The 26738-nt window shown below is 36.6% G+C and overlaps 1 protein-coding gene and 1 long non-coding RNA gene across 3 annotated transcripts in view; both read left to right on the top strand.

Moving 5' to 3' along the window:
* LOC121493154 overlaps window positions 1–26738 on the top strand; it is a 399396-nt gene that overhangs the window by 5527 nt on the left and 367131 nt on the right. The window lies entirely within an intron of this gene.
* Window positions 10875–12061, top strand: LOC121493152 (prefoldin subunit 6-like). The gene has a single exon (XM_041758843.1). It carries the CDS (start codon window positions 11591–11593, stop codon window positions 11978–11980), a length of 390 nt encoding a protein of 129 aa, XP_041614777.1. The 5' UTR covers window positions 10875–11590; the 3' UTR covers window positions 11981–12061.

Here is a 26738-nt window from a genome sequence, read left to right as displayed (position 1 = left end):
AAGACTTCACCACATGTTGTTCACAGTGATGTACTTTTAATGTGAAAACATAGATTAAAAATAGGGATGAAGAAAAATATAACCATATAAACACTAATCATGGAGTTGGTGTGATATTAATATCAGACAAATTACACATCATTATAAAGAACATTACTAGTGATAAACAGGTTTAAGGAGGAAAAATTTTCATTCTACCCTTCTAGGTTCTGTGACTGGTCTAAAAGTTAATATGACAAAAGACAGATTTTAACAGAAAAACAAACTTAATAACATATGTATGGGAGTCCCCAAAAGGTATGAAACTTAAAAGGCATCCAGACAACTGAGGTTTCTGTAACATCCTGAGTTAAGGAAAAGTACAGAGGTCTGGGGTTATCAAGGGGAAGCCCATTCATAGGAAGGGGAGAAAAGATGTCTGGGAAACCAATCTTGTGCTGTTATGCACCAGTTTCTTAGGTAAAAAGTTATCTCTGATAATAGTTCTCTTTCTGGTACAGGCCCACTTTCTGGTATAAATTTCCTTTGTAATTGCATAATTTCACCATAAATGGGGAAATTTTTATTTCTTTTATACAGGTAAGAGGGAAGTAAAGATTTTCCTGAAGCCAATGGGTCTTGATTGCCTTTAATTCAAAATAATCCCCATGCCCAAGTGGCATATTTTGGGGAGACTTTCTGAGCCTCTTCAGAGGGTTGTTTCATTGTGAGAAGAAGGTGAATTAATTAAGAAAGCATAGGAATCCTAACTTTTGTATATATATCTAGTAATTGAGAATCCAGCTGCCATAAAGAGACCATGTGGAGGAGAACTGAAATGCTCTAGCTGACAGCTCCTGCGGAGCTTCCAGCTGGCAGCCAAGACAAACTGCCGGCTATGGGAGTGAGATCATTTAGCCCCTCTAGTTGTCCAGCATCTTAGCTGATATTTTATGAAGCAGAAGAACCATCCTATTGCCTCACAGTATAGTGAGAAATAATAAGTTGTTTTAAGGCAATAATTTTGGGGGTATTTTTTATGCAACCATAGATGACAGAAATACTGGCCTCCATTAGATTTTTTCCTAATTCTTATATTACTAAGATCTTTACACAGTTGCTATCTCTATTATCTCTTACTGAAATATCATAATTAGATTGAACCTCCTCCTACAATCCAAAAAAAAGAGCATAACATTGCAATGATTGCAACTAGCTCTGCATCTAGGTAGGCTTTCAAATCCCACCTCTTCAACCAAAGTTTTTACTATGTTTTAGTATTGCCATTTGTAAAATGAGAGTGATAATGATTATTATCCATCCAAATGCACTAATATATTTTACAGTGATGCCTGCACAGAGCAAGCAGTATATAATTTAGTCCTGATTTTTTATTATAAAAACAAATGTGCGCCTGTGAGGGAGGGTATATAAAATAGGTTTTTAGCAAAATCATCCCATTAAATAAAACTGAAAATCAGTATGGTACTAAAAAAGGGCATCCCTTGGCTCCAAACTACCCATATGGGTCTGCCCATTTTCCATGGCTTCACTCTTATCACAGAATGTCTTCTGTGCTGGAAGAACTTGTAATATTTGGCCAAGGACAAAGGTGGCATTCGTTACTGGCTATTAACTGATTTCTCTGTTCCTCCATGGCTTCTCAGAGTCAAAGTCCTAAGGAGATTACAGTTCCCTTAAGTGGCCATTCAAAGGTGACTCCAAAGGAGTACCAGCTTGCAGAAGGTGGCCACAGCATTGGGAAGGGAGCCAGAATGGTACTGGGCATTTGCCCCTCAGAGTACAAGTGCTGCTACAATGGAATAGAGGCCCACTTTAGCTGGTGAACTTTGCATTATGGGAGCTAGCACATGGCAGTCCCAGCAACCTGACTTGTAGGCCTCTAGGCTGACAGGCACCTGCATATATTTTCAGTAACCCACAAGGACTTCCCACCACCACTTGGGTCAAGTGATAGACTCAGGCAAGGAATAGGCCAGTTCTTTGGGGGTTCCCTGGACATCCAATGGTAGTGCCTCGGATGTAGAATTTGGCAGAGGCAGGGCCCAACTAATCAGGATAGACACCAATCACAGGGCTGGAACAAGGTCCTGGAAGCCCCTTTATATGCCAGGCATTAACCTTCTAATGGCTGGATTTTAGAGAGAGGGGAGGGAATATCCTATGGGACATCCAAAGGACTTGGGGCAAAAGCTATTTACCAACCAGTATGAAAGCATTCCGGTTATCTTAACAGTAAATGCCATAGTTGTATGGCTTTCTTACCTTTACTTTGCTCTCACTGCTGAACAATATTTTAGTTGGTTATTGGTTTTAATTCTCTTAAAATTATTAAGAGAACCTCTCTAGGTATTGGGATAACAAGTTACTTACTGATTTTCAATTTAGTGAGGAATTTATTAAAACAGTTTGACATAGTTTCCAATATCAAGTTATGACTAAGAGACAAGTGTCATTTAACTAGGGACACCTATGTAAAATAAAAGATTGCACCAGCAACTTATGAAATTCAGTAAGTGATTTGGAAATTAGTAGAATGATTTAATGAATGATGCACATTACAACTTATATTACTAACAAGCAGTTTTATATAATTTTATAATATATTTAGGGGATAAAGTACATTTTAAATCTGTGAATCCACATATTGATTTCTATATTAATTTAGATGATTTCAAATTGTAAAATATTTTTACTAGTATCTTGGAATTTCTTGAGAAAAGGAGGGGGAGCCTACCAGTGCCAGGGTGCACCTTCTAAGATTTGATTTAATCCTTCTAGTCTCAGTACTCAGCATGAGTATTTTTAAAAAGCTTCCCAGTAACACTAGTGTGCCACCAAGGAAGAGAACCACTGTTCAACAGCACATTGGCAAATGAAGCCTACAGTTGCCTATTTTTGTAAATGAAGTTTTATTAGAACATAGCCATCCTTGTGTATTATATGTCATCTATATCTACATTTGTGCGACAACAGTAGAGTAGGTGCTACAAAGACCATATGGCTTATAAACCCTGATACTTTGTATCTGTCTCTTTACAGAAAAAAATTTTGCCAGTTCTTTCTGTATAGCACTGAAAATGAATGAACTACAATATTTTTTAAATCATCAATAAAAACTTTAATGAAAAAAAGCAAGCCACAGAATGATATTACAGTGTAATACAATTTATGTGGAATTCCAAAACATGCTACTACCATACAGGTACTGATAAATGCAGTACATGTTTTTTAAAAAGTCACATACGAATAATAAGCACAACATTTAGGACAGTATCCTTATCTAGGGAAGAAGGAAGGGAAATAAGATGGTGAAAAACAGAGGGAGAGGAGAGGAGAGGAGAGCTTTAAAAAAGAAAGAAAAACCCAAAGAGGCAATATGGTAAGATCAACCAGTACTAGGGGATAGGTACATGTAGGTTTATGTTATCTTCTATACTTTTCTAAATGCTTCAAAAATTAAATAATTCAAGAGTGGTGGACAGTGAGATTTTTTTTTTGGATTTAATGTAGTTCATTATAACAATATTTTTTGGTATATTAACATGTTTCATTCTCAAAATAATCCAGTGAAACCTGTTTTAGTGTTAACTTTGCAATGGTGAGGACTATACCCATATTTGCTCACTACTGAATCCCTACCAAATAATGCAATGACTAGCGCGTAGCATATGATCAGGAAATATTTGTTGAATAAATAAGCTAATGAATAATGAATGCATTTGTAATTGTAGAAGCCCAGCCAGCCAAAGTGGCTTATACAAGTATAACTATTCCTTCACGGAAAGGCTAGCATTTGAATTCAGTTTGCTGACAGCTAGACTAGTGTCTTTTTTTAATATTCTAAATTAGTTTCTTCTCTCCTTTTCTATAATCTGTTAGGCCTTTGAACCACCAGCCTTAATTAGAACCATTAGCAAGAAAAGAGGATTGAACTCATGTTTAGCATTTTCCTGCAATTATCAGATACACTATCTTGAGAACATCCATTTAATGATTTTTGTGGTTTCTCTTCTTGTTTAGTATATATGAGAATGAGCATATAGCTCAGTTAACTGTTTTCTATGAGGTAGGCATGTTTTGTGAATTACAAATCTGGAAAGAAGGGCTAGCAAGATTCACTGGTTAAATAGGATGGCTGCCTAGAAGGTGAATGGATTTAGTATATAAGTCCAATATTAATATTAGTAATTGCATTTGCTAGTCATTTATTGAATGGCAAGAAAACATGCCCCATCTAGCCTCTTGAATGCTGCTGTTGTAGTCATTTCTTTTTTTTTTTTTTTCTAACATCTTGATTCTAATGATTATGGAAAAGGTAGTAACACTATCACTCTTACCATCACATCAATACTAACCCCACCATAAACAAAGCACAGTTGCAGAGCCCTTGAGAATCCTAAAATAGTTTCAGTTACTTTTTAAAAAAATTTTTCCTCAATGAGGTAGGTTAGATTTCCAGATGAGAAGGCTAAAGTTGAAAGAATTAGATGGTGCATCCAGGTTCACAAAGCCAACACGGGACAAAATCATGACTTGGGTCTGAATAGGATTTCTTTTTTTCCTCCAAATTTTTATTTAAATTCCAGGTAGTTAACAGTGTAATATTAGTTTTAGGTAAAGAATTTAGTGATTCATCACTTATGTACAATACCCAGTGCTCATCACAAGTACACTCCTTAATCCCCATCATCCATTTAATTCATCCCCTCCTACCTCCCCTCAATCAACCCTGTTTGTTCTCTATAGTTTAGAGTCTGTCTTATGATTGGCCTCTCTCTCTTTCTCCGCTATGTTCATTTGCTTTGTTTCTTAAGTTGCACATGAGTGAAATCATGGTATTTGCCTTTCTCTAACCTATTTCACTTAGTGTAATATTCTCTAGCTCCATCCACATCATTGCAAATGGCAAGATTTCATTCTTTTTATGGCTGAATAATATTTCATTATATATACTCTCTCTATATATACATACACACACACATACCACATCTTCTTTATCCATTCCTCAATGAATGGATTTGGGCTTTTTCCATCATTGGGGTGCATGTATCCCTTTGAATAGGTATTTTTGTATCCTTTGGGTAAATACCTAGTAGTACAATTGCTAGATCATAGGATGGTTCTGTTTTTAACTTTTTGAGGAACCTCCATACTGTTTTCCAGAGTGGCTGCACCAGTTATCATTCCTACCAACAGTGTAAGAGGGTTTCCCTTTCTCTGCATCCTCACCAACACCTTTTTTTTCCCGTTTTAATTTTAGCTGTTCTGACTGGTGTGAGGTGGTATCTCACTGTAGTTTTGAATTGTATTTCCCTGATGATAGGTAATACTGAGCATCTTTTCATGTATCTGTAAGCCATTTGTATGTCTTTTTTGAAAAAATGTCTATTCATGTCTCCTGCCCATGTTTTAACTGGAATATTTGTTTTTTTGGATAGTAAGCCTTATAAATTATTTATATATCTTGAATACTAGCCTTTTATCAGGTACGCCATTTGCAAATATCTCCTCCTATTCCATAGGTTGCCGTTTTTTGTTAGTTGTTTTCTTCACTTTGCAGAAGCTTTTTATTTTGATGAAGTTCCAACATCCCATGCTCATGGATTAGAAAAACAAATATTGTTAAAATGTCTATATTACCCAATGCAATCTACACATCTCATGCAATCCTTATCAAAGTACCACCAACATTTTTCAGAGTTGGAATAAAGAATCCTAAAATTTGTGTGGAACCACAAAAGACCCCAAATAGCCAAAGCAATCTTGAGAAAGAAAAGCAAACCTGGAGGCATCACAATTCTAGGCTTCAAGTTTTATTACAAAGCTATAGTGATCAAAACAGTATGGTACTGGCACGTAAACAGACACATAGATCAATGGGAGAGAAAAGAAAACTCAGAAATGAACCCACAATTATATGGCCAATTCATCTTCAACAAAACAAGAAGGACTATCCAATGGGAAAAAGTCAGTCTCTTAAACAAGTGGTGTTGGGAAAACTGGACAGCAGCATGCAAAATAAGGAAACAGGATCACTGTCTTACACCAAACAGAAAAATACATTCAAAATTGATAGAAGACCTAAATGTGAGACAGGAAATCATCAAAATCCTAGAGAACACAGACTAACCCCTTTGACATCGATTGTAGCAACTACTTACTAGATATGTCTCCTGAGGCAAAGGAAACAAAAGCAAAAATAAAGTATTAGAACTTCACTAAATAGGATTTCAAAATCACTTATTATTTTTAATTCAGAGTACTTTGTGAATTCTAAAATTGTGTTGGGCTGTAGGCCAGGGTCAGAGTTCTAGATACACACTGTCATAAAGCCTGTACTTGATAATGAACAAGTTTTTACTCCACAATGGACTACTTTCCAATCTGTGAGCTCATGATGGTTAGAGCTATGCTTCTAGGGCTGGCTCGAAACCAGTGACTCAGTGATTACAGGGAACATCAGCCCATGTTTGTCAGTTCATATAATGTATTTTCCTTAGCCAAATAAATTTTCACTGTTGTGGATAGTAGCTATATACAATATTTAACTTACTTTTGTAATGACATGATAGACATGAAAAGTACTATTCTAAAATAATAAATACATTCATTCATGGATCTACAAAACAATTTTAATATTCTAAGAGGAGTAATAGAAATTTTGAGTTAATCTTTAATTATATTTGAAATTTATGCAAGGTAAAATATGAAAATCAGAATTTGTTCAGATTTTTGTCAGTAGGGAGGAAAATATTTTTAAATGCAGATTTTAAACTATCACTGACTCTCTATGGAAGACCGGATTTTTCCATGCTTTTTCTTTCAGGACTTAGGAACCATTGAGTATATGATGGCTATCAGACCAAAAGATACAGTATTTATTCCAAAGTCAAATTGTTTGGTTTACTTCTTCCCTCTTTTTGCAGGTCTTCTAATTGGCATAAATTCTATTTCTTATGACTAGATTAAGACTCTAGTACTGGGACACCTGGGTGGCTCAGTGGTTGAGCATATGGCTTCGGCTCAGGACATGATCCCAGGTTCAGGGATCGAGACACATAGTCCCATTTTGGGCTCCCTGTGAGAAGTCTACTTCTCCCTCTGGCTGTGTCTCTGCCCCTCTCTCTGTGTCTCTCATGAATAAATAAATAAAATCTTTTAAAAAAACAAAACAAGATTCTAGAACTATTTAGACTAAAAATTAGCAGCCAGTCACCTCATTTCATAGCAAGGAAACCACAACCCAAAAAAGTTAGGAAGTAGAGTTAGAACTGAATTCAGAAGTCTAAATTAAAAATGCTAACCCTACCTTCCCTAAATAATTCAGTTGTTAAATCTTGTTGAAAATTATTTTGAAATACTGGATTGATCTAACTCTTTCCAAGGCCACCGTTAATCCCTCAATCTAAGCATTTAATACTCCTAGGTATCTATGGTATTTATTTATTTATTTATAGATTTATTTAAAAATTTATTTATTTATTTGAGAGAGAGTATGGTGGAGGGGCAGAGGGAAAGGGAGAGTACCACAACCAGACTCCTTACTGAGCATGGAACTTAATGCAGGGCTTGAAATCATGACTCTGAGATCATGACCTGAGCCAAAATCAAGAGTTAGCCACTAACTGACTGAGCCACCCAGGTATCCTGATATCTCCAGTATTTTAAATTGGACTTTGTGCATCTAGTTTCTTTTTACACCAGTTCATCTTGTTTTTGTTTCTGAATTTATTCCTTACTAAGTACCCCAGGTAGTTTTTAACAATGTTTTAAATGGTTATGAAATATTTAATCTTTATAATGTAGTCTTAGATCAAGAAATACACTTTGGAAGGGAGATTTATGCTTAAGCAGTTTACTGGGACATGCTCTTGGAGTCAGTACCTTTAAGGGGAGTAAAGAAAGTCTTGAGAGTGTTTCTTAGGTTGCTTCTATAGCTTGGCTATTGTAAATAATGGCACAATAAACATAGGGGTGCATATATCTTTTCAAATTAGTGTTTTCATTTTCTTTGGGTAAATACCCAGTGGTGGGATTACTGGATCATCTGGTATTTTTGTTTTCAGTTTTTTGGAGGAAGCTCGATACTTTTTTTCTGTGGTTGCACCAATTTACATTCCCACCAACAGTGCACCAAAATTCACTTTTCTCTACATTCTCACCAACACTTGTTATTTTTTGTCTTCTTGATTTTAGCTATTTTGAGGTGCAAGGTGATATCTTATTATGTTTTATTTTTGCCCTTTTCTGATGATGAGTGATGTTGAGTATCTTTTCATGTGTCTGTTGGCCATCTGGATTTCTTCTTTGGAGCATCTGTTCAGATCCTCTGAGCATTTTTAAGTTGTTTGTTTTGTGTGTATGTTGAGTTGAATATGTTTTTTACATGTTTTGGATGTTAACCCCTTACCAGATAAATTATTTGCAAGTATGTTCTCCTATTCAGGGCTGCCTTTTTTTAAATTGATGGTTTCCTCTACTTGGAAAAGCTTTTTAGTTTGATATAGTCCCAATAGTTTATATTTGCTTTTGTTTCCCTTGCCTTAGGAGACCTATGTAGAAAAATGTTGCTGTGGCTGATGTTGGAAAAATCACTGTTTGTGTCCCTTTCTAGGATTTTTATAGTTTCAGGCCTACACTTAAGTCTTTGATCCATTTTGAGTTTATTTTTGTGTATGGTATAATAAAGTGGTTCAGTTTCACATTTTTGCATGTAGCTGCCTAGTTTTCCCAACGCCATTTGTTGAAGAGACTTTTGCCCTGCTGTATATTATTGCTTCCTTTATCATAGATTAATTGACAGTATAATTTTGGTTTATTTCTGATTTTTCTGTTCCATTGATTTATGTGTCTTTATTTCAGTACCATACTGTTTTGATTATACGGCTTTGAGTGGATAAAGAAGATATAATATGTGTTACACACACACACACAGGAATATTAAGCAGCCTTAAAAAAGGATGAGCTCATGCCACTTGTGACCATGTGGATGGACCTAGAGGGTATTATGCTAAGTGAAGTAAGTCATACTGAGAAAGACAAATACTATATAATTTCACTTATATGTGGAATCTAAAAAAAAAAAAACCAAAAAACAAAAAACACCAAAAAACAAAGAGCACACCTGTAAACATAAAGAACAAACTAATGGGTGGCAGTAAAGGGGGGGGTTGGGAGATGGACAAAATGGGTGAAGGGGTGTGGGAGATACAGGTTTCCAGACATGGAGTGACTAAGTTACAGGAATAAAAGGTACAGCATAAGTCTGTGATATTATAATAACATTGTCTGGGACATATGGTAGCTTCTCTTATGGTGAACATGGCATAATGTTTAAACTTATTGAATTACTGTGTTGTACACCTGAAAGTAATGTAATGTTGTGTGTCACTGACACTAAAATTTTTTAAAAATTAATTTTAAAAAATCTTAGAGACTTTACCAATAAAAGAAAAGATTTAAGAGAGGGAAGAGTTGAGTATCTCTGGAGACCAGGCTTTGTACTCCTATATCTACCAGTCATGGGATGCAGGCTTATCCTGGGGAAAGGGCAAGGCCTTGGGTGAGGTGACTTTCTTTGGCTAAGGGCAATTCCTAGAGAGAACTCAACGGGGCTGTCAACTCCCCAAATCTCCCAGAAGCCAGGGGAAAGAATGCCCTAGGTTTGAACAGAGATCTGGGTGGTACACAACAGGATCTTTTTTTTTTTTAAGATTTTATTTATTTATTCATAAGCAACACAGAGAGAGAGGCAGAGACACAGGCAGAGGGAGAAGCAGGCTCCACGCAGGGAGCCTGATATAGGACTCAATCCCGGGTCTCCAGGATCAAACCTGGGGTTGCAGGCGGCGACTAAACCACTGTGCCATTGGGGCTGCCCCACCACAGGATCTTTTATATATATATGACTGTATAACATATATAATGTAATGTATATAATATATACATCATATATAACATATTATACATATGAATATAACATGTAAATGGGACATACAGAATAAAACATACAACCAGTATGTTGGAAAGAATAATGCAACTGTTATGTCCTAATCCCTGGAATATGTGAATATCGTATCTTACATGGCAAAAGAGACTTTGCATGTATGATTAACTTAAATAATTTGAGATGGGGCTATTATCCTGGATAATATGTGTGAGCCTAATGTAATCATAAGGGAAGGCCAGAATCGGAGGAGATCTGATGATGAAAGCAGGGATGGGAGCAATGTAGCAGCAATGAAGGAATGTAGCAGACTCTAGATGATAGAAAAGCCAAAAAATGTTCTCTCCTCTAGATCCTAGAAAGATCTTAGCTTTGCCAACATTTTGATTTTTGCCCCATCAGACCCATTTGTTTGTTTATTTATTTATTCATTCATTCATTCGAGACACAGGGAGAGAGGCAGAGGGAGAAGCAGGCTCCATGCAGGAAGCCCGACGTGGGACTCCATCCCGGGTCTCCAGGATCACACCCTGGGCTGAAGGCGGCGCTAAACCACTGAGCCACCCTGGCTGCCCATAAGACCCATTTTAGATGTCTGAATTAGAACTCTGAAAGGTAGTAAATTTGTGTTGTTTTAAACTACTAAATTTATGGTACTCTGTTACAGTGACAATGAGAACTAATATACCTAAGTATCAGATCCCCACATTGATCAATAGAACATTAACCATGCCTCTAAGAACACCTGTATACCTTTCTCCAGTCACATTTCTCTCCTTTTCTACCAAAGGTGACAACTATTCTATTAATCTTATCATTCCCTCACTTTTCATCATAGTTTTACTACATATATATTATATACCATTAATACTTATATATCATATTAACAAGTATTATTAATATATAAAATGCATTATATATTAATAAATGTTTCTAATGGTATATTATTAAGTGTTTATGTTTTTATAGTATTCTGATATTGCTCTATCACTCAACATAGTTTTTGAGGTTCAGGGATATGAATGTGTGAAGGTGTGGTTCATTTTTTTACTGCTGTTAATATTCTAGTTCTTTGAGTATATGGTAATTTAACTATCCTCCTGTTAGACATTAATCTACCTTTTCACACTTGATTTAATCAGCAAATTTCTGCTTTCCAAACTAGCAAGGGAGAAGTCTGAGGAAAAGCACTTTGGGGAGATCAGTGTAGTATCACAGTCTTTCCCTTTTTATCGACCTTGGTTTCTTTCCTGGCAAAGGAATAATTTCCCAACATTTCCCACCTTCCCCTCTCCCAAACCTTCCCTCTTCACCCATAATCATGGGTCCCTTGGGCCTTTTGCATCTTGCTTGTGTGTGGGTATGTATGTGTGTATATATGTGTCTGTGTGCATATGGGTGTGTTTGCAAAATAATAAAGATATTGGAGACCCATTTAAAAAAAAAAAAAAAAAATGGGGTCTTGCTGCGCCCGCCACCTCCTGGGGCCTGCGTGGAGGGCTCTCTGGGACGAGGAGAGGCTGTGGTGCCCTGGGAGGCTGCCTCGCAAGAGTGCTGTCCTTTCCGCAGGCCGGGCCAGAAAGGGGAGTTTAGGTACCTCCCAGAGAGACCCAGCGCCCGCTCCCACTCCCCGTCCCCGCCATGGCTGAGCTAATCCAGAAGAAGCTACAGGGAGAAGTGGAGAAATATCAGCAGCTACAGAAGGACTTGAGTAAATCCATGTCGGGGAGACAGAAGCTTGAGGCGCAGCTAATAGAAAATAATATCGTGAAGGAGGAGCTGGCCCTGCTAGATGGATCCAACGTGGTCTTTAAACTTCTGGGCCCTGTGCTGGTCAAACAGGAGCTGGGAGAGGCTCGTGCCACAGTGGGGAAGAGGCTGGACTATATCACAGCTGAAATTAAGCGATACGAATCCCAGCTCCGGGACCTTGAGCGGCAGTCAGAGCAACAGAGGGAGACCCTGGCTCAGCTGCAGCAGGAGTTCCAGAGGGCCCAGGCAGCCAAGGCAGGGGGTTCTGGGAAGGCCTGACCCCATGGGGGGAGGGGCGGGAAGGGAATGAGGCAGCTCAAGGGTCTATGCTGTAGCTAATAAAATGTGAAAACCCCTGGCTGTTTTCTGACCAGCCAAAAAAAAAAAAAAAAAAGTTAGGTCTTTCTCATGACCTAACTTACATGGTAAGTTCCTAGATGATAGGAATTGCAATAAGCATATGTTTTATATTGTAAAATACCTCAACAGCATTTTGCTGGTGCTAAATAATTGTTAAATAATAGCAATAAATGTTAATGTACTTCTTGCATGAAGTGGTCAGGACCTTTTGGTTGTAGACTATAGAAACTCAGTTTATACAAGCTTAAGCAGAAAATGTATTGGTTTAGCTCACATCTGTGGAAATTTCTTTCATCTGTAGGAGGAGCTAGAGTTTTAAGACACATCTAAATACAAGGGTTGAAATGATATCATTAGGACTCTGTATCTGTCTGTTTTTCAGATTGCCCAGCTCTGCCTGACCTTAATCTCAGAAAGAAAATATCATAATGGAAAGACGCCTATTGTTAGCTTCAGATATGCTTCATTTTACAAATTATTTTTTCCAGAAAAAGAGAATATCCTACTTTCTCGTAGTGACCACATATGAAATCTCTGATGATTCAGAGATATTTTGATTGGTTTTGCTTATGTCACAGTAGTCCTACCTGCTTTACATGAACTGAAAATATTAATATGAAATGGGTGAGGGTCCTCCAAAGGAAAGGATGCTGAGTAGAGAAGAAATGTCCTCTACCACATTTATCAGGAACTTTTCTAGTTTAATGCATTTAACACTTTGCTTAATGTGAAGATGTTGAGATCTTAATCTAATAAAAATGATCTTTATAAGTGGATTCCCACAATCATAAAGCTGCAAATAGAATTTCTATTTTATTATTATTATTATTATTATTATTATTAGGTTACATTTCCTCTTTGATAGCTAGAATGTTCTTAAAGTAAATGGAAAAATCTATGAGGAACATGTCATTTTGTTGAATTTTGAACCACGAAAGTTTTAGGCTTCAAATGCTGATTTTCACAGTATGCATGCTGTGAAAAATACCTGTGACAAGACTTATTTCACTTTCAGTTTAGTGCTTCTCTAATTTGGAATATAGATGTTTCTTTTTTTAGTTTGACTGTGATTGTGTGTGTTGGGCCATATGAATAGACAAAATGATTGACTGGATCTAAGAGCAGAAGGGCTGTGAATAACAAGGCCTGGGTTCCCACAAAACTATATTAATAAAGCTTTACAATAATTACACACGTTGCAATTATCCCCCATGTTGCAATTTATCCTTTTACTTACTGAATTTAATCATCCAGTAGGATGTGAACACCTCAAGGTCAAAACAAGGATTGTGTTTTAGTCATTTAAAAAAAAAATATTTTATGTATCTATTCGTGAGAAACACAGAGAGAGAGGCAAAAACATAGGCAGAGGGAGAGGCAGGCTCCCTGTGAGGAGCCTGATGCAGGACTGGATCCTCCGACCCCAGGATCACCCCTGAGCTGAAGGCAGATGCTCAACTGCTGAGACACCCAGGCGTTCCATTTTTTAGTCATTTTTGTATCCCAAACCAAGACAAACATCTGGCACATAGAACTCACTGAAAAAAGATATATTGAATTATTATTGTTCAATTAAAATCTATTTCCAATTTATCTTACTTTCATCATTCCTTTATCGCATTTATTATGCAAGCTGACTTTTATCATAGCTTTAATATAATAGACTGATGTTATTGTAGTATGGGCTCACCTAGGTGCTCTAGTTGCTAATTTTCTTATCAATAATAATAAAGTTGCTTCAAATAAAATTTCACGGGCAGCCCGGGTGGCTCAGCGGTTTAGTGCCTGCCTTCAGCCCAGGGCTTGATCCTGGAGACCCGGGATCGAGTCCCACGTCGGGCTCCCTGCATGGAGCCTCCTTCTCCTTCTGCCTGTGTCTCTGCCTCTCTCTCTCTCTCTCTCTCTCTCTCTCTCTCTCTGTGTCTCTCGTGAATAAATAAATTAAAAAACCTTTAAAAATTTTTTCACAATATCATTGGATTATTTGCCTGAAGGTGCTTGTGATACATTATACTCAGCAGTTTTCTGAAATTTTTGATGTCTCATGATGAACCACCTTCTTTATGCAGGGTTTTAATGGTAAATATATAAGTATCAATATCCTGAGTAGATTTTATTTCCAACTGTAAGTTCTCATTAGTTTTTTTAATATTCATAAGTACTTTAAAGCAAAACAAGGTATATTTCAATACATAATGATACTTGTTCAAGAATGGTGGGTAAAATGAAAAGAGAGAATGTGTTAAGTACTCTATGTATAAATAACCACTAGGAAGTTTCAAAGGAGAGACAATCACAACCTGCATGGGGAATCATTAAACTTTCATGAAGAGGTTTAAGGTAAGGAGACTGCATTCCTCAATATAGGTTGGATAAAATTTAATAGTTATAATTGGGCAGAGAGAGTGAAAGAAGGCTATTTCAGGTTGAAGAAATATCATGTAAAATATAGGGAAGCTCAGAATAGAACTAATAAGGCAGGGTTATTCATTTCTTTCAACAAATACTTAGCAACTGTCAACTATGTAAGAGGCATTGTATAGGTGATGGGTGACCCAGTTGTCCCTGAGCTGGAGGAGCCTTCACACAGGAGGCTGTTGAAGAGATTATACTCTCCAGACCTGTACTACATCTGCCTACTTGACATCTTACTTTGGATGTTTCAATCTCAACACATCCACAGCTGAACACATGCTCTTCCTCCTCATCTTTTCTTTTGGCAGCAAGGTTCCCGCCCCCCACTATTTGTAAGCTTAGAAGCCATAGAGGCTGACTCCTCCTTTTTTTATGTCTTCTAATAAAAAACATGGGCATATGACCTAGACTTCACCATCAGGACATTCCTGCCAGGGCTTTACATCTGGAACAAGATTTAAAGGCAAAGATTAAAGGATGGTGAGAAGTCATTTACAGTAGTGCTGGCATTATCCAGTAGTAGTGGCAACAGTGATGTCTTCTATTATCCCCTACTTAAGATACTTAAATGGCATTCCATCACCCTACAAATAAGGATAACATTCTACAACCTGGTTTAGAGGGTTCTGCATGATGGGTCTCTACATCTCTCCAGAGGCATTTTTATGTTTCTCTCTCCTCACAGCCCTAGGCACACTGGCCTATTCTAAGTGCCTCACACTTGCCAAGTCCATAGGATCTTTTCGTGTATTGTTTCATCTGCCTGTGATTTTTCTCCTCTCTCTTAATTTACTAATTATATAGTTAAAACTCTAGTTAAGTCTAGAGTGTGTACCCTAGAACCAGACTTTGGTTTATAATCTCAATTTTACTACTAAATGCTGTGCGATCTCAGGGCAAGACACTTAACTATTATGTACCTTAATTTTTTCAGCTGTAAAAATAGAACAAAAGAACCGCCTAAAGCAATGTTGTAAGGGTTAAATGGGTTAATAACACATGTGAAACACATAAAATAGTACCTGGCATATAGCATAGCTATGTAACTGTTGGCTGTTAGTTGATTAATCTCAGATTAGGCATGACTTTTACAGGGAAGGCTTCCAAGTCCAACAACATTATTCTAGGCTCACTGTGCCTTTCTTCATAGCACCAGTCATAGTCATAGTTTTGTACTTATTTATGTGATTTTTTTAAAAACTGAGATATTGGCTACACAGGTGTTTCTTTTATTCTTTTATTTTTAGGTTTATATACTCCTATAAAATTTTGCTATTGAATATTTAGTAGTTTTATTGGTGTATAATTAACATAGGATAATCTGCATATATTTAAAGCATATGATTTCATATAGCTTTGACATATGTGCACAAAGTATCACCACAACCAGGCCATATCAAAGTTTTTTTTTAAAAGATTTTATATATTTATTCATGAGAGACACAGAGACATAGGCAGAGGGAGAAGCAGGCTCCATGCAGGAAGCCCAATGTGGGACTTGAACCCGGGACACGCCCTGAGCCAAAGGCAGATGCTCAACCACTGAGCCACCCAGGTGTCCCGGCCATATCAAACTTTTAAGTGACCTTACTCCCAATGTTTCCACGGAGGGTGGAATGTGATGACTGTTCTGATTCCTTGTCTGCCTGAATATATCTTTATTTCAGCTACATAATTAGATACATAGTTTAGTTTTATGTAAAATCCTAGATTCAAAGTTCTTTTCTTTCACTATTTTGAAAATATTTTTTCATGCTCTTCTTGCATGCCAGTTTTATTCTTGTAGCTTTTATGTGATTATTTGATGTCTTTTTCCACAGGGAGGCTATAATCTCTAAGACCGCAGGTCTTGATTGGTTTGTTCTTATCATTTTATCTCCTTGTGTATCCATCACACTGCCTTGGCACTAATAGATGTTCATTCATATATGTTGAATGAATGAACAAAGGCTTAGGATGAGGCAAGTTTAGAAATATATTTGGGATAATGTTTTGGATGGCTCTGAATGCTAGTTAAAGAGTTTTAATATGATTTGGTAAACAATAGAGTTGTACAAGGTTTTAAAATATTGTAGTATAGTGACATAATTAGAGCAGCACTTTAGGAAGCTTATTCTGACAGCAGTATATTAGATAGATTGGAGGATGGGAAACTAGAGTCATGGAAACCAATTATAATGCCATAGCCACAATGTAGGCTAAGTAATGAAGGGCTGAACTCAGATGCTGGATGTGGGAATTACAAACTGAAGATATATTTGAGACAGGACAGGACTTGACAAGGGTGATTTTTAAATTTCAGATCTGGATGACTGAGATACAATATTCCATGGAATATTGTATCCAATATTCCATGGAAAGAAGTAGGAGATCTCAGAGAAGCAGATAGTTTAGATGAGGCTTATGTTCTGAGTTGGGATTTAAATGATTTCGATTTGAGGTGCTCTTGGGATATTCATATCAAGATGGACAGGAAAAACCTGAAAATATGGCTGAGGAGCTGAGCATATAGATCAAAACTAGAGCTATGGTTTTAAACAGGACAGGCCAACTATGACCCATGGATATCCAGCCTACTGCCTACTTTTGTATGGCATATATGCCAAGACTGTATTTTACCTTTTTAGATGCTGAAAAAAATCAAAAGGGGAATATTTAGTGATACATGAAAGTTACATAAAATTCAAAAATTTTTTTTTGGGAGCAGAGCCATACTCATTCATTTCCATAAAGTCTATGGCTGCTTTTGTGCTACCAAAGCAAAGTCAAATAGTTGCACCAGAGACTATATGCACTGTAAAGCCTAAAATATTTACCATCTGGCCCTTTGAAGAAAGAAATAAAACTTGCCACAGTATACATACATTACTGATTTGTCAACTGTTGTCACTCCTCTATAAAGCAATATGACCAGAACAAAAGACCAAAAAATGAAAAAGCTGTGTTAAAATAACAAAATTATGGAATTTTCTCTCCTTTTACAATTTTTTTCAAGTATTTAGGTAAGACACTGATAATTTTTCTTAAAACAAATTTTATAAAAATTCATTCAAGAATTTCAGGCAAAAGCAAATGGATTTGCTATTTGAATGAAGAACAAAATTGTAGGTCAATAATAAAAACTGGAACACTTTGTTAAGTCATACCAAGCAGAATTTTACATAAATGAAGCTTATTATAAGATGTGGTGGAGGAATGAGAAAATAGATTCTTCTTGCTTAGCCACAAGGAGGAGCTCTGTCATAAATGGGTCAGTCATCTCTGGTTAAAGGCCCAGGTCTTAGCTTCAAGACACAGGAATTCAATTTTTCAATTATCTGGGAGTTGGTTTTTTTGAGTGTATTTCCTCCCAATAAGAAAAACAACTTGGTACACTAAAAAGAAAAAGTAGATAGATGAGCCTGTGTAAAGTAGTTATCAAAGTAGAATAACTTCTTACTATAAAGACATGGTATGTCTGACCCAGATGCTTCAATTGATCAATCACAATACCTTCTGCTATGGATAAAGTGGACAAATATTGGGAAATCATTGTTCTTTGTCTTATTTTAGACTCTATAATGATCATTATCCTTCAGTTACTTACCATTATACCATTGTAGACAACAATAAAAAATACCAGAAGTTTATTTTTATATTTATTCTCTTTGATAAAATTAAGGAAAGAGTTATAATCTTTCTGATGGAATTTGGGGGAACACTCTAACACTGTAAAAAATTCAGAGAATGATTTTTATTACTCTCTTACAAATTTTGTGAAATTCATCCTTTTTAGGAATTATATTTTCATATGTTTAACTTAAAGCAGGTGCTTAATATATTTTGTGATTTTTTTCAGCTGCCTTTTATTTTCCTTTTATCATGATCAATAATATAGTAAAGAATATCAAATTAAAAATATAATTGTATAGGGTTTGAGGTATATAGAATTATGTCAATATTGAAATATGCTATAGTACTTTCTGTGGTAATTTTTTAGGACATATTTTCTAGTGTGATATAAAATGGCAGCTGGAATGGCATAAATGAATGTGTAAAAGTATAAATGTATGCTTCCTATGTCAGGCATATCAAGTTTGAAGGGCAAGTGAGGACAATATATAAAAAAAAACAACAACCCAGTAATCTGTTGGAAATGTGTACCTCAATATGTGGACAAAGATCAGGCCTAGAGATAATAGAATTGAAAATCAAGACAGAGCAGAAGATGAAGGCAACAAGAAATAGAAAGAGAGGCTATGTGCTGTGAAGGTAACGTATATAAAAGTTTCTACCATAGTGCCTGGCACATACTGTGCAACTTATACATGATTAACTATATTAAGAATGAATGGGTAGTTGAGGAACATTAGAATTATGTGAAGAAAAAGAAGCCATCAAGAGTGATTTAAGAACTGTGTGGAGGTTCCTCAAAGAGTTAAAAATAGATCTGTTCTAAGACCCAGCAATCGCACTGCTGGGGATTTACCCCAAAGATACAGATGCAATGAAACGCCAGGACACCTGCATCCCAATGTTTCTAGCAGCAATGTCCACAATAGCCAAACTGGAAGGAACCTCGGTGTCCATCAAAAGATGAATGGATAAAGAAGATGTGGTTTATGTATACAATGGAATATTACTCAGCCATTAGAAACGACAAATACCCACCATTTGCTTCGACGTGGATGGAACTGGAGGGTATTATGCTGAGTGAAATAAGGCAATCGGAGAAGGGCAAACATTATATGGTCTCATTCATTTGGGGGATATAAAAAATAGTGAAAGGGAATAAAGGGGAAAGGAGAAAAAAAAACTGGGAAATATCAGAAAAGAAGACAGAACATGAAAGACTCCTAACTCTGGGAAATGAGCTAGGTGTGGTGGAAGGGGAGGAGGGCGAGGGGTGGGGGGTGACTGGGTGGTGGGCACTGAGGGGGGCACTTGACGGGATGAGCAATGGGTGTTATTCTATATGTTGACAAATTGAACACCAATAAAAAATTTATTTTAAAAAGTGATTTAAGAAATAGTGGAATCTTTTATTAAGGACTGGAATTTTTCATAAAATTTCTTCATAATTGGAGTCCTTCCTTCCAAGATTTAATACTATACAAGTATTTCCAATAGCTGGTAAAAAGAAATATAGAAAGAAGAAAAGAACACACTCGATTCATTTGGCAAGAAAATTCGCTTCTCTACACTGAGTGAAGTTAACAACAGCAGCAAATAAGAAGACTGCTAAATGCAGAGGTCATGGAGTGGTTATACACAAGCCTAATGGTAACCATATATCAAAACCACTAATAAGGGATGCCTGGGTGGCTCAGAGGCTGAGCGTCAGCCTTCAACTCAACCTTTGGGGTCCTGAAATTGTTTCCTGCATCAGGCTCCTCACAGTGAGCCTGCTTCTCCCTCTGCCTATGTCTCTGCCTCTCTCTCTGTGTCTCTCATGAATAAATAAATAAAACCTTAAAAAAAAAACTCGGCTAATATGTAAAGAATAAAGAGAAAGAAATCCAAATATCACTAAAGAAAATCAGCAAAACATGAAAGATAAGAAAGGATCAGAGAAAATCTTCAGAAACAACCACAGAACAAGTAATAAAATGGCAAATATATATCTATTAATAATTACTTTGAATGTAAATGGACTAAATACTCCAATCAAAAGACATAGGATGGCAGAATGGATAAAAAACAAGACCCATCATTATGCTGCCTTCAAGAGAACCATTTTAGACCTAAAGACACTTGCAGATTAAAAGTGAGAGGATGGATAAACATCTATCATTCAAATGGATTTTTAAAAAAGCCAGAGTAGCGGGGATCCCTAGGTGGCTCAGCAGTTTAGCGCCTGACTTTAGCCCAGGGCGTAATCCTGGAGTCCTGGGATTGAGCCCCACATCACCTCCCGGCATGGAGCCTGCTTCTCCCTCCTCCTGTGTCTCTGCCTCTCTCTCTCTCTATGTCTATCATAAATCAATCAATCAATCAATCAATCAATCTTAAAAAAAAAATGCCAGAGTAGCAAAACTTATGTTGGACAAAATGGACTTTAACTCAAAAACTGTAACAAGAGACAAAGAAGAGCACTATATAATAATAGAACAATCCAACCAGGAGATATAACAATTATAAATAATTATAGGGGATCCCTGGGTGGCACAGCGGTTTGGCGCCTGCCTTTGGCCCAGGGCGCGATCCTGGAGACCCGGGATCGAGTCCCACGTCGGGCTCCCGGTGCATGGAGCCTGCTTCTCCCTCTGCCTGTGTCTCTGCCTCTCTCTATCTCTCTGTGACTATCATAAATAAATAAAAATAAAAAAAAAACAATTATAAATAATTATAATTATAAATATTTGTGCTCCCGAGATGGGAGCACTGAAATATACAGAAAAGTTAATAACAAACATGAAGAGACTAATTGATCAAAATACAACAATAGTAGGGGACTTTAACACCCTACTTGCATCAATGGATAGGATATCTAAACACAACATCAACAAGGAAACAATGGCTTTAATGACAGGTGGAAATAGATGGATTTTTAAAAAATATTTTATTTATTTATTCATGAGAGACATAGAGAAAGGCAGAGACATAGGGAGATGGAGAAGCATGCTCCCCCCAGAGAGACTTATGTGGGACTCAATCTTGGGACCCTGGGATTAGGACCTGAGCCAAAGGCAGATGCTCAACCACTGAGCCACCCAGGTGCCCCAGATAGATGGATTTAACAGATATATTCAGAACATTCCATCCTAAAACAGCAGAATACGTGTTCTCTGCAAGTGCACGCAGAATATTCTCCAGAATAGATCACATATTACCACAAAACAAACCTTAACAAATGTAAGAAGATTGAAATTATACCATGCATATTTTCTGACCACAATGCTATGAAACTAGACATCAACCACAAGAAAAAATCTGGGAAGACCACAAATACTTAGAGGTTAAAAATTATGCTACTAAATAATGAATGAATCAAAGAGGAAATCAAAGAAGAAATTTTAAAAAGTACATGGAAACAAATGAAAATGAAAACACTATGGTCCAAAACCTGTGGGGTGCATCAAAAACAGTTCTGAGAGGGAAGTTAATAGCAATACAGGTTTACCTCAAGAAGCAAGAAAATTCTCAACTTAAAGAGCTAGAAAAGGAACAACAAACAAAACCCAAAGCTAGCACAAGGAAGGAAATAATAAAGATTAGAGCAGAAATAAATGATATGGAAACTAAAAATAATAGATCAATGAAATCAAGAGCTGGTTCTTTGAAAAAAATAAAATTGATAAACAGAAAGATTACAAATGAAATCCCAAATGAGAGAGGATAAATAACAACACCACAGAAATACAATTATAGGAGAATATTATGAAAAACTATAAGCCAACAAATTGGACTACCTAGAAGAAATGGATAAATCCTTAGAAACATAAAAACTACCAAAACTGATACAGGAGGAAATAGAAAATTTGAACAGACCCATAATCAACAAAGAAATTGAATCAGCATTCAAAAAACTGCCAAAGATAAAAATTTCCGGATTAGACACATTCACAGGTGAATTCTACCAAACATTTAAAGAAGAGTTTATACCTATTCTTCTCAAACTATTTCAAAAAATAGGAAAAGAAGGGAAACTTCCAAATTCATCCTATGGGGCTATCATTACTCTAATACCAAAACTGGATAATGACACCACTAAAAAAAAGTGATACAGGAGAATTTCCCTGATGAACACAGATACAAAAATTCTCAATAAAATACTAGCAAACTTAATTCAACAGTACATTAAAAAAGAATCATTCACCATGATCAAGTGAGATTTATTCCCAGGCTGCAACGGTGTTCCAACATTTGCAAATCAGTAACCGTGTTACATCACATCAATAAGAGAAAGGATAAAAACCATATGATCACTTCAATAGATGCAGAAAAAGCATTTGACAAAGCACAACATTCATGCATGATAAAAACCCTCAAAAAATAGGGTTAGAGGGAACATAACTCAATAGAATAAAGGCTATCTATGAAAATTACCCATAGCTAACATCATCCTTAATGGGGAAAACTGAGAGCTTTTCCCCTAAGGTCAGGAAGAAGCTAAGGATGTCCACTCTCACCACTTTTATTCAACACAGTCCTGGAAGTCATAGTCACAGAAATCAGAGAACAAAAAGAAATAAAAAGACTCCAGATGAATAAAAAAGAAGTAAAACTTTCACTGTTTGCAGATGGCATGACACTATATATAGACTCTACCAAAAAACTGCTAGAACTGATAATTGAATTCAGAAGTCTTAGGATACAAAATCAATGTACAGATCTGTTGCATTTCTATATACTAATAATGAAGCAGCAGAAAGAGAAATTAAAACAATCCTATTTACAATAGTGCCAAAAATAATAAGATATCTAGGAATAAACCTAATCAAAGAGGTGAAAGACCTGTACTCTGAAAACTATAAAACATTGATCAAAAGAAACTCAACAAGATCCAAGAAAGTGGAAAGACATTCTATGCTCATGGTTTGGAAAAACAAATATCGTTAAAATGTCTATAACTAACCAAAACTATTTATTTATTTATTTATTTATTTATTTATTTATTTATTTATTTTTAAAAGATTTTACTTATTTATTTATTCATAGAGACACACATACAGAGAGAGGCAGAGACAAGCAGAGGGAGAAGCAGGCTCTATGCAGGGAGCCCAATGCGGGACTCGATCCTGGGTTCCCAGGATCACACCCCAGGCTGCAGGCGGTGCCAAACCGCTGCACCACCAGGGCTGCCCAACCAAAACATTTTATACATCTAACTCAATCGCTATCAAAATACCAGCAGCTTACAGAACTGGAGCAAATCTAAAATTTGTGTGGAGCCACAAAAGACCCAAATAGCCAAAGCAACCTGGAAAAAGAAAAGCAAAGCTGGAGGCATCACAATTCCAGACCTCATGTTATATTACAAAGCTGTAGTGATCAAAACAGCATGGTACTGGCCCAAAAGTAGACACATAGATCAATGAAACAGAATAGAAAATCTAGAAATAAACCCATAACTATATGGTCAATTAATCTTCAACAAAACAGGAAAGAATATCCAATGGTGAAAAAAAAAAAAGACAATGTCATCAGCAAATAGCATTGGGAAAACTGGACAGCAACATGCAAAAGAATGAAACTGGACCACTTTCTTACACCATACACAAAAGTAAATTCCAAATGGATGGAAGACCTAAATGTGAGACCTGAAACCATAAAAATGGTAGGAGAGAGCACAGGCAGTAACTTCTCTGACATCAGCCATAGCAACTTCTTTCTAGATATGTCTTCTGAGGCAGGGGAAATAAAAGCAAAAAATAAAACACTGGGACTACATCCAAATAAAAAGCTTGTGCATAGGGACGCCTGGGTGATTCTGTGGTTGAGCATCCGCCTTTGGCTCAGGTCATGATCCTGGAGTGCCAGGATCAAGTCCTGCATTGGGCTCCCTGCATGGAGCCTGCTTTTCTCTCTGCCTATGTCTCTGCCTCTCTCTCTCTCTCTCTCTGTCTGTCTGTCTCTGTCTCTCATGAATAAATTTTTTTTAAAAAGCTTGTGCACAGCAAAGGAAATAATCAGCAGGACTGAAAGGCAACATACAGAATGGGAGAAGATATTTGCAAATGACATATCTGATATTGGGTGGTATTCAAAATATATAAGGAACTTGTAAAACTCAACAGCCAAAAAATAAATAATCCAATTAAAAAGTGGGCAGAAGACATGAACAGACATTTCTCCAAAGTAGGCATACATATGACTAATAGACACATGAAAAGTTGCTCATTATCACTCATTATCAGGGAAATGCAAATCAAAACTGCAGTGAGAAATCCCCTCACAGTTGTCAGAATAGCTAAAATCAATAACACAAGAAACAATATGTGTTGGTGAGGATGTGGAGAAAAAGGAACACTCGTGCACTTTTGGTGGGAATGCAAACTGTTGCAGCCACGGAGGAAAATAGTATGGAAGTTTCTCAAAAGTTAAAAATAGAACTACCCTAAAATCCAGCACTACTAGGTCTACCCAAAAAATACAAGAACACTAATTCAAAGGGATACGTGCACCCCTATGTTTAAAGCAGCATTAATCACAATAGCCAAGATACAGAAGCAGCCCAGCATCCATTGGTGGAATAACGGAGAGAAGATGTGATATTTATACACAATGGAATATTATTCAGCCATAAAAAGAATGAAACCTTCCCATTTGCAATGACATGAATGGAGCTAGAAAGTGTAATGGTAAGCAAAATCAGTCAGTCAGAGAAAGACAAATGCCATATGATTTCACTCCTATGTGAAATTTAAGAAACAAACGAGCAAGTGGGAAAAAATAGAAAGCAAGAAACAGACTTTTAAGTATAGAGAACAATCTGATGGTTACCAGAGGGGAGGTCGGTGGGTAGATGGGTTAAGTAGGTGATCGGGATTAGGGAACACACTTGTGATGAGCACAAAGTGATGGATGAAATGGTTAAATTACTATATTGTACACCTGAAACTAATCCTGTATGTTAACTGTTTTCTTTTATAGCTGCAACCTCTTCCTTTTGTGCTGTGCCAAAGATGAAACAATTGTATGACAGGCTAGCATCTTTGGGAGTTCTAGAGTCTTCATTCATTTGTCAGTGCTTTTCCATTGCCATGCTCTCAGATCTCCCTACTCACATCGAGTCTTTTTTGTAAAGACCAGGTAGAGCCACACATACATGAAAATCTGTCTGCCTTCTAGACTTTTCTCAAATGCAAAACAAAAACTGTAAACCTCCAGGGGAGGGCCATGAAACCATTCTGTTCCTAGGACCCAGTTCCTATTGCCTCAGTGTGTGTGTGTGCGTGTGCGTGTGTGTCGGGGTGATGGTGGGGGAGTGGGTCGTGTTGGACCTAGGCAGAGATACAGTTCTGCTGAAGGAGGGGTAGAAGCAAAAGCCATTTGTCACAGAACTTAGAACAGGAAGCCCTTCGCCACTACCATGAGCCCTGCACTAAGGAAATAGGAAAGGGGTTCTGGAGGAGTAATAGAAAACTCTCTCCAACCCGACTACCAAGTGTTTGATTCCTGGGCCAGGGTGAGGCAGAAATACTGAAAAAGCCCATAGCCAAGGTCCTGAAAACTCATAGCCTGCCTAAGGCCAAAGATAGACAGGAGAAATGAGAACCCTCTCTATCCCACTATGAGCTGCCCATCAAGTAATAAGCAATGACAGTCTAGTGCCAGGGAAAAGGAAACAAATAGCAAGGTGGTAGATTTAAATTCAATTATATAAGTATTTACATCAAATATAAATGTTTCTACCACCCCAGTCAGATGGCAGACTTGGTTAGACTGAATATAAAAACAAGACCCAATTATATTTTGCCTAGAATAAGTGCAATTTAAATTTGAGAACATATACCAGCAAAAAGAAAAAATGTCTCACAAAAATTAGCCTTGCATTAGCTAATTAAAAGTAAGCTTGAGTGGCTGTATTCATATGAGAGAAAGTAGACTTTAGAGCAAGAAATTTTACCCAAGATAAAGAGAAGTATTATATAATGATAGAGATCAACATATCAGAAAATATAGTAATCCTAAATATCTACACACCTAATAACATAATTTTAAAAAACCGAACCATAAACTGATAGAAATGAAAGTGGAAAAATCCATAAATATAATTGGAATGTCAATATTCCTATCCCAGTAATTGATAGAAAAAGTAGACCAAAAATCATTAAGTATCTAGAAAACCTAAACAATCAACTTGATCTAATTGTTATGTATAGAGTATTCCATTCAATAACATCAAAAATATTTTTAAGTACAGATAGAATATTCACCAAAGTAGACTGTATATAGAAATCTCTACCAATTTAAAATGACTGCAGTCATAAAAAAGATATTCTTCAACCACAAAAGAATTAAACTAGACATCAGTTTCCAGTTATCTGGAAAATCCTGCAATATCAGAAAATGAAAGAACACAATTCTAAATGGGTTCCTTGGAAAAAAGAGGAAATTATAAAGAAAATTAGAGAATATTTTGAGTTGAATAAAAGTGAAAACATATCAAAACTGTGGGACATCTGAAGCAGTTAAGAGAGAGATGTATAGCATTAAATGTATATATCATATTAAATGTCTGTATCAAAGGAAGAAAATTCACAAATAATGACCTCAAATTTTACCTTAAGAAACTAGAAGGGCAAAATAAGCAGAAGGAAGGAAATAATGATAAGAA

This window comes from Vulpes lagopus, chromosome 6 (genome assembly GCF_018345385.1).
Source record: "Vulpes lagopus strain Blue_001 chromosome 6, ASM1834538v1, whole genome shotgun sequence".
Classification (NCBI taxonomy): Eukaryota; Metazoa; Chordata; class Mammalia; order Carnivora; family Canidae; genus Vulpes; species Vulpes lagopus.
The sequence above is the reverse complement of the archived record's forward strand: the minus strand, read 5'-3'. Positions and strand labels throughout refer to the sequence as shown.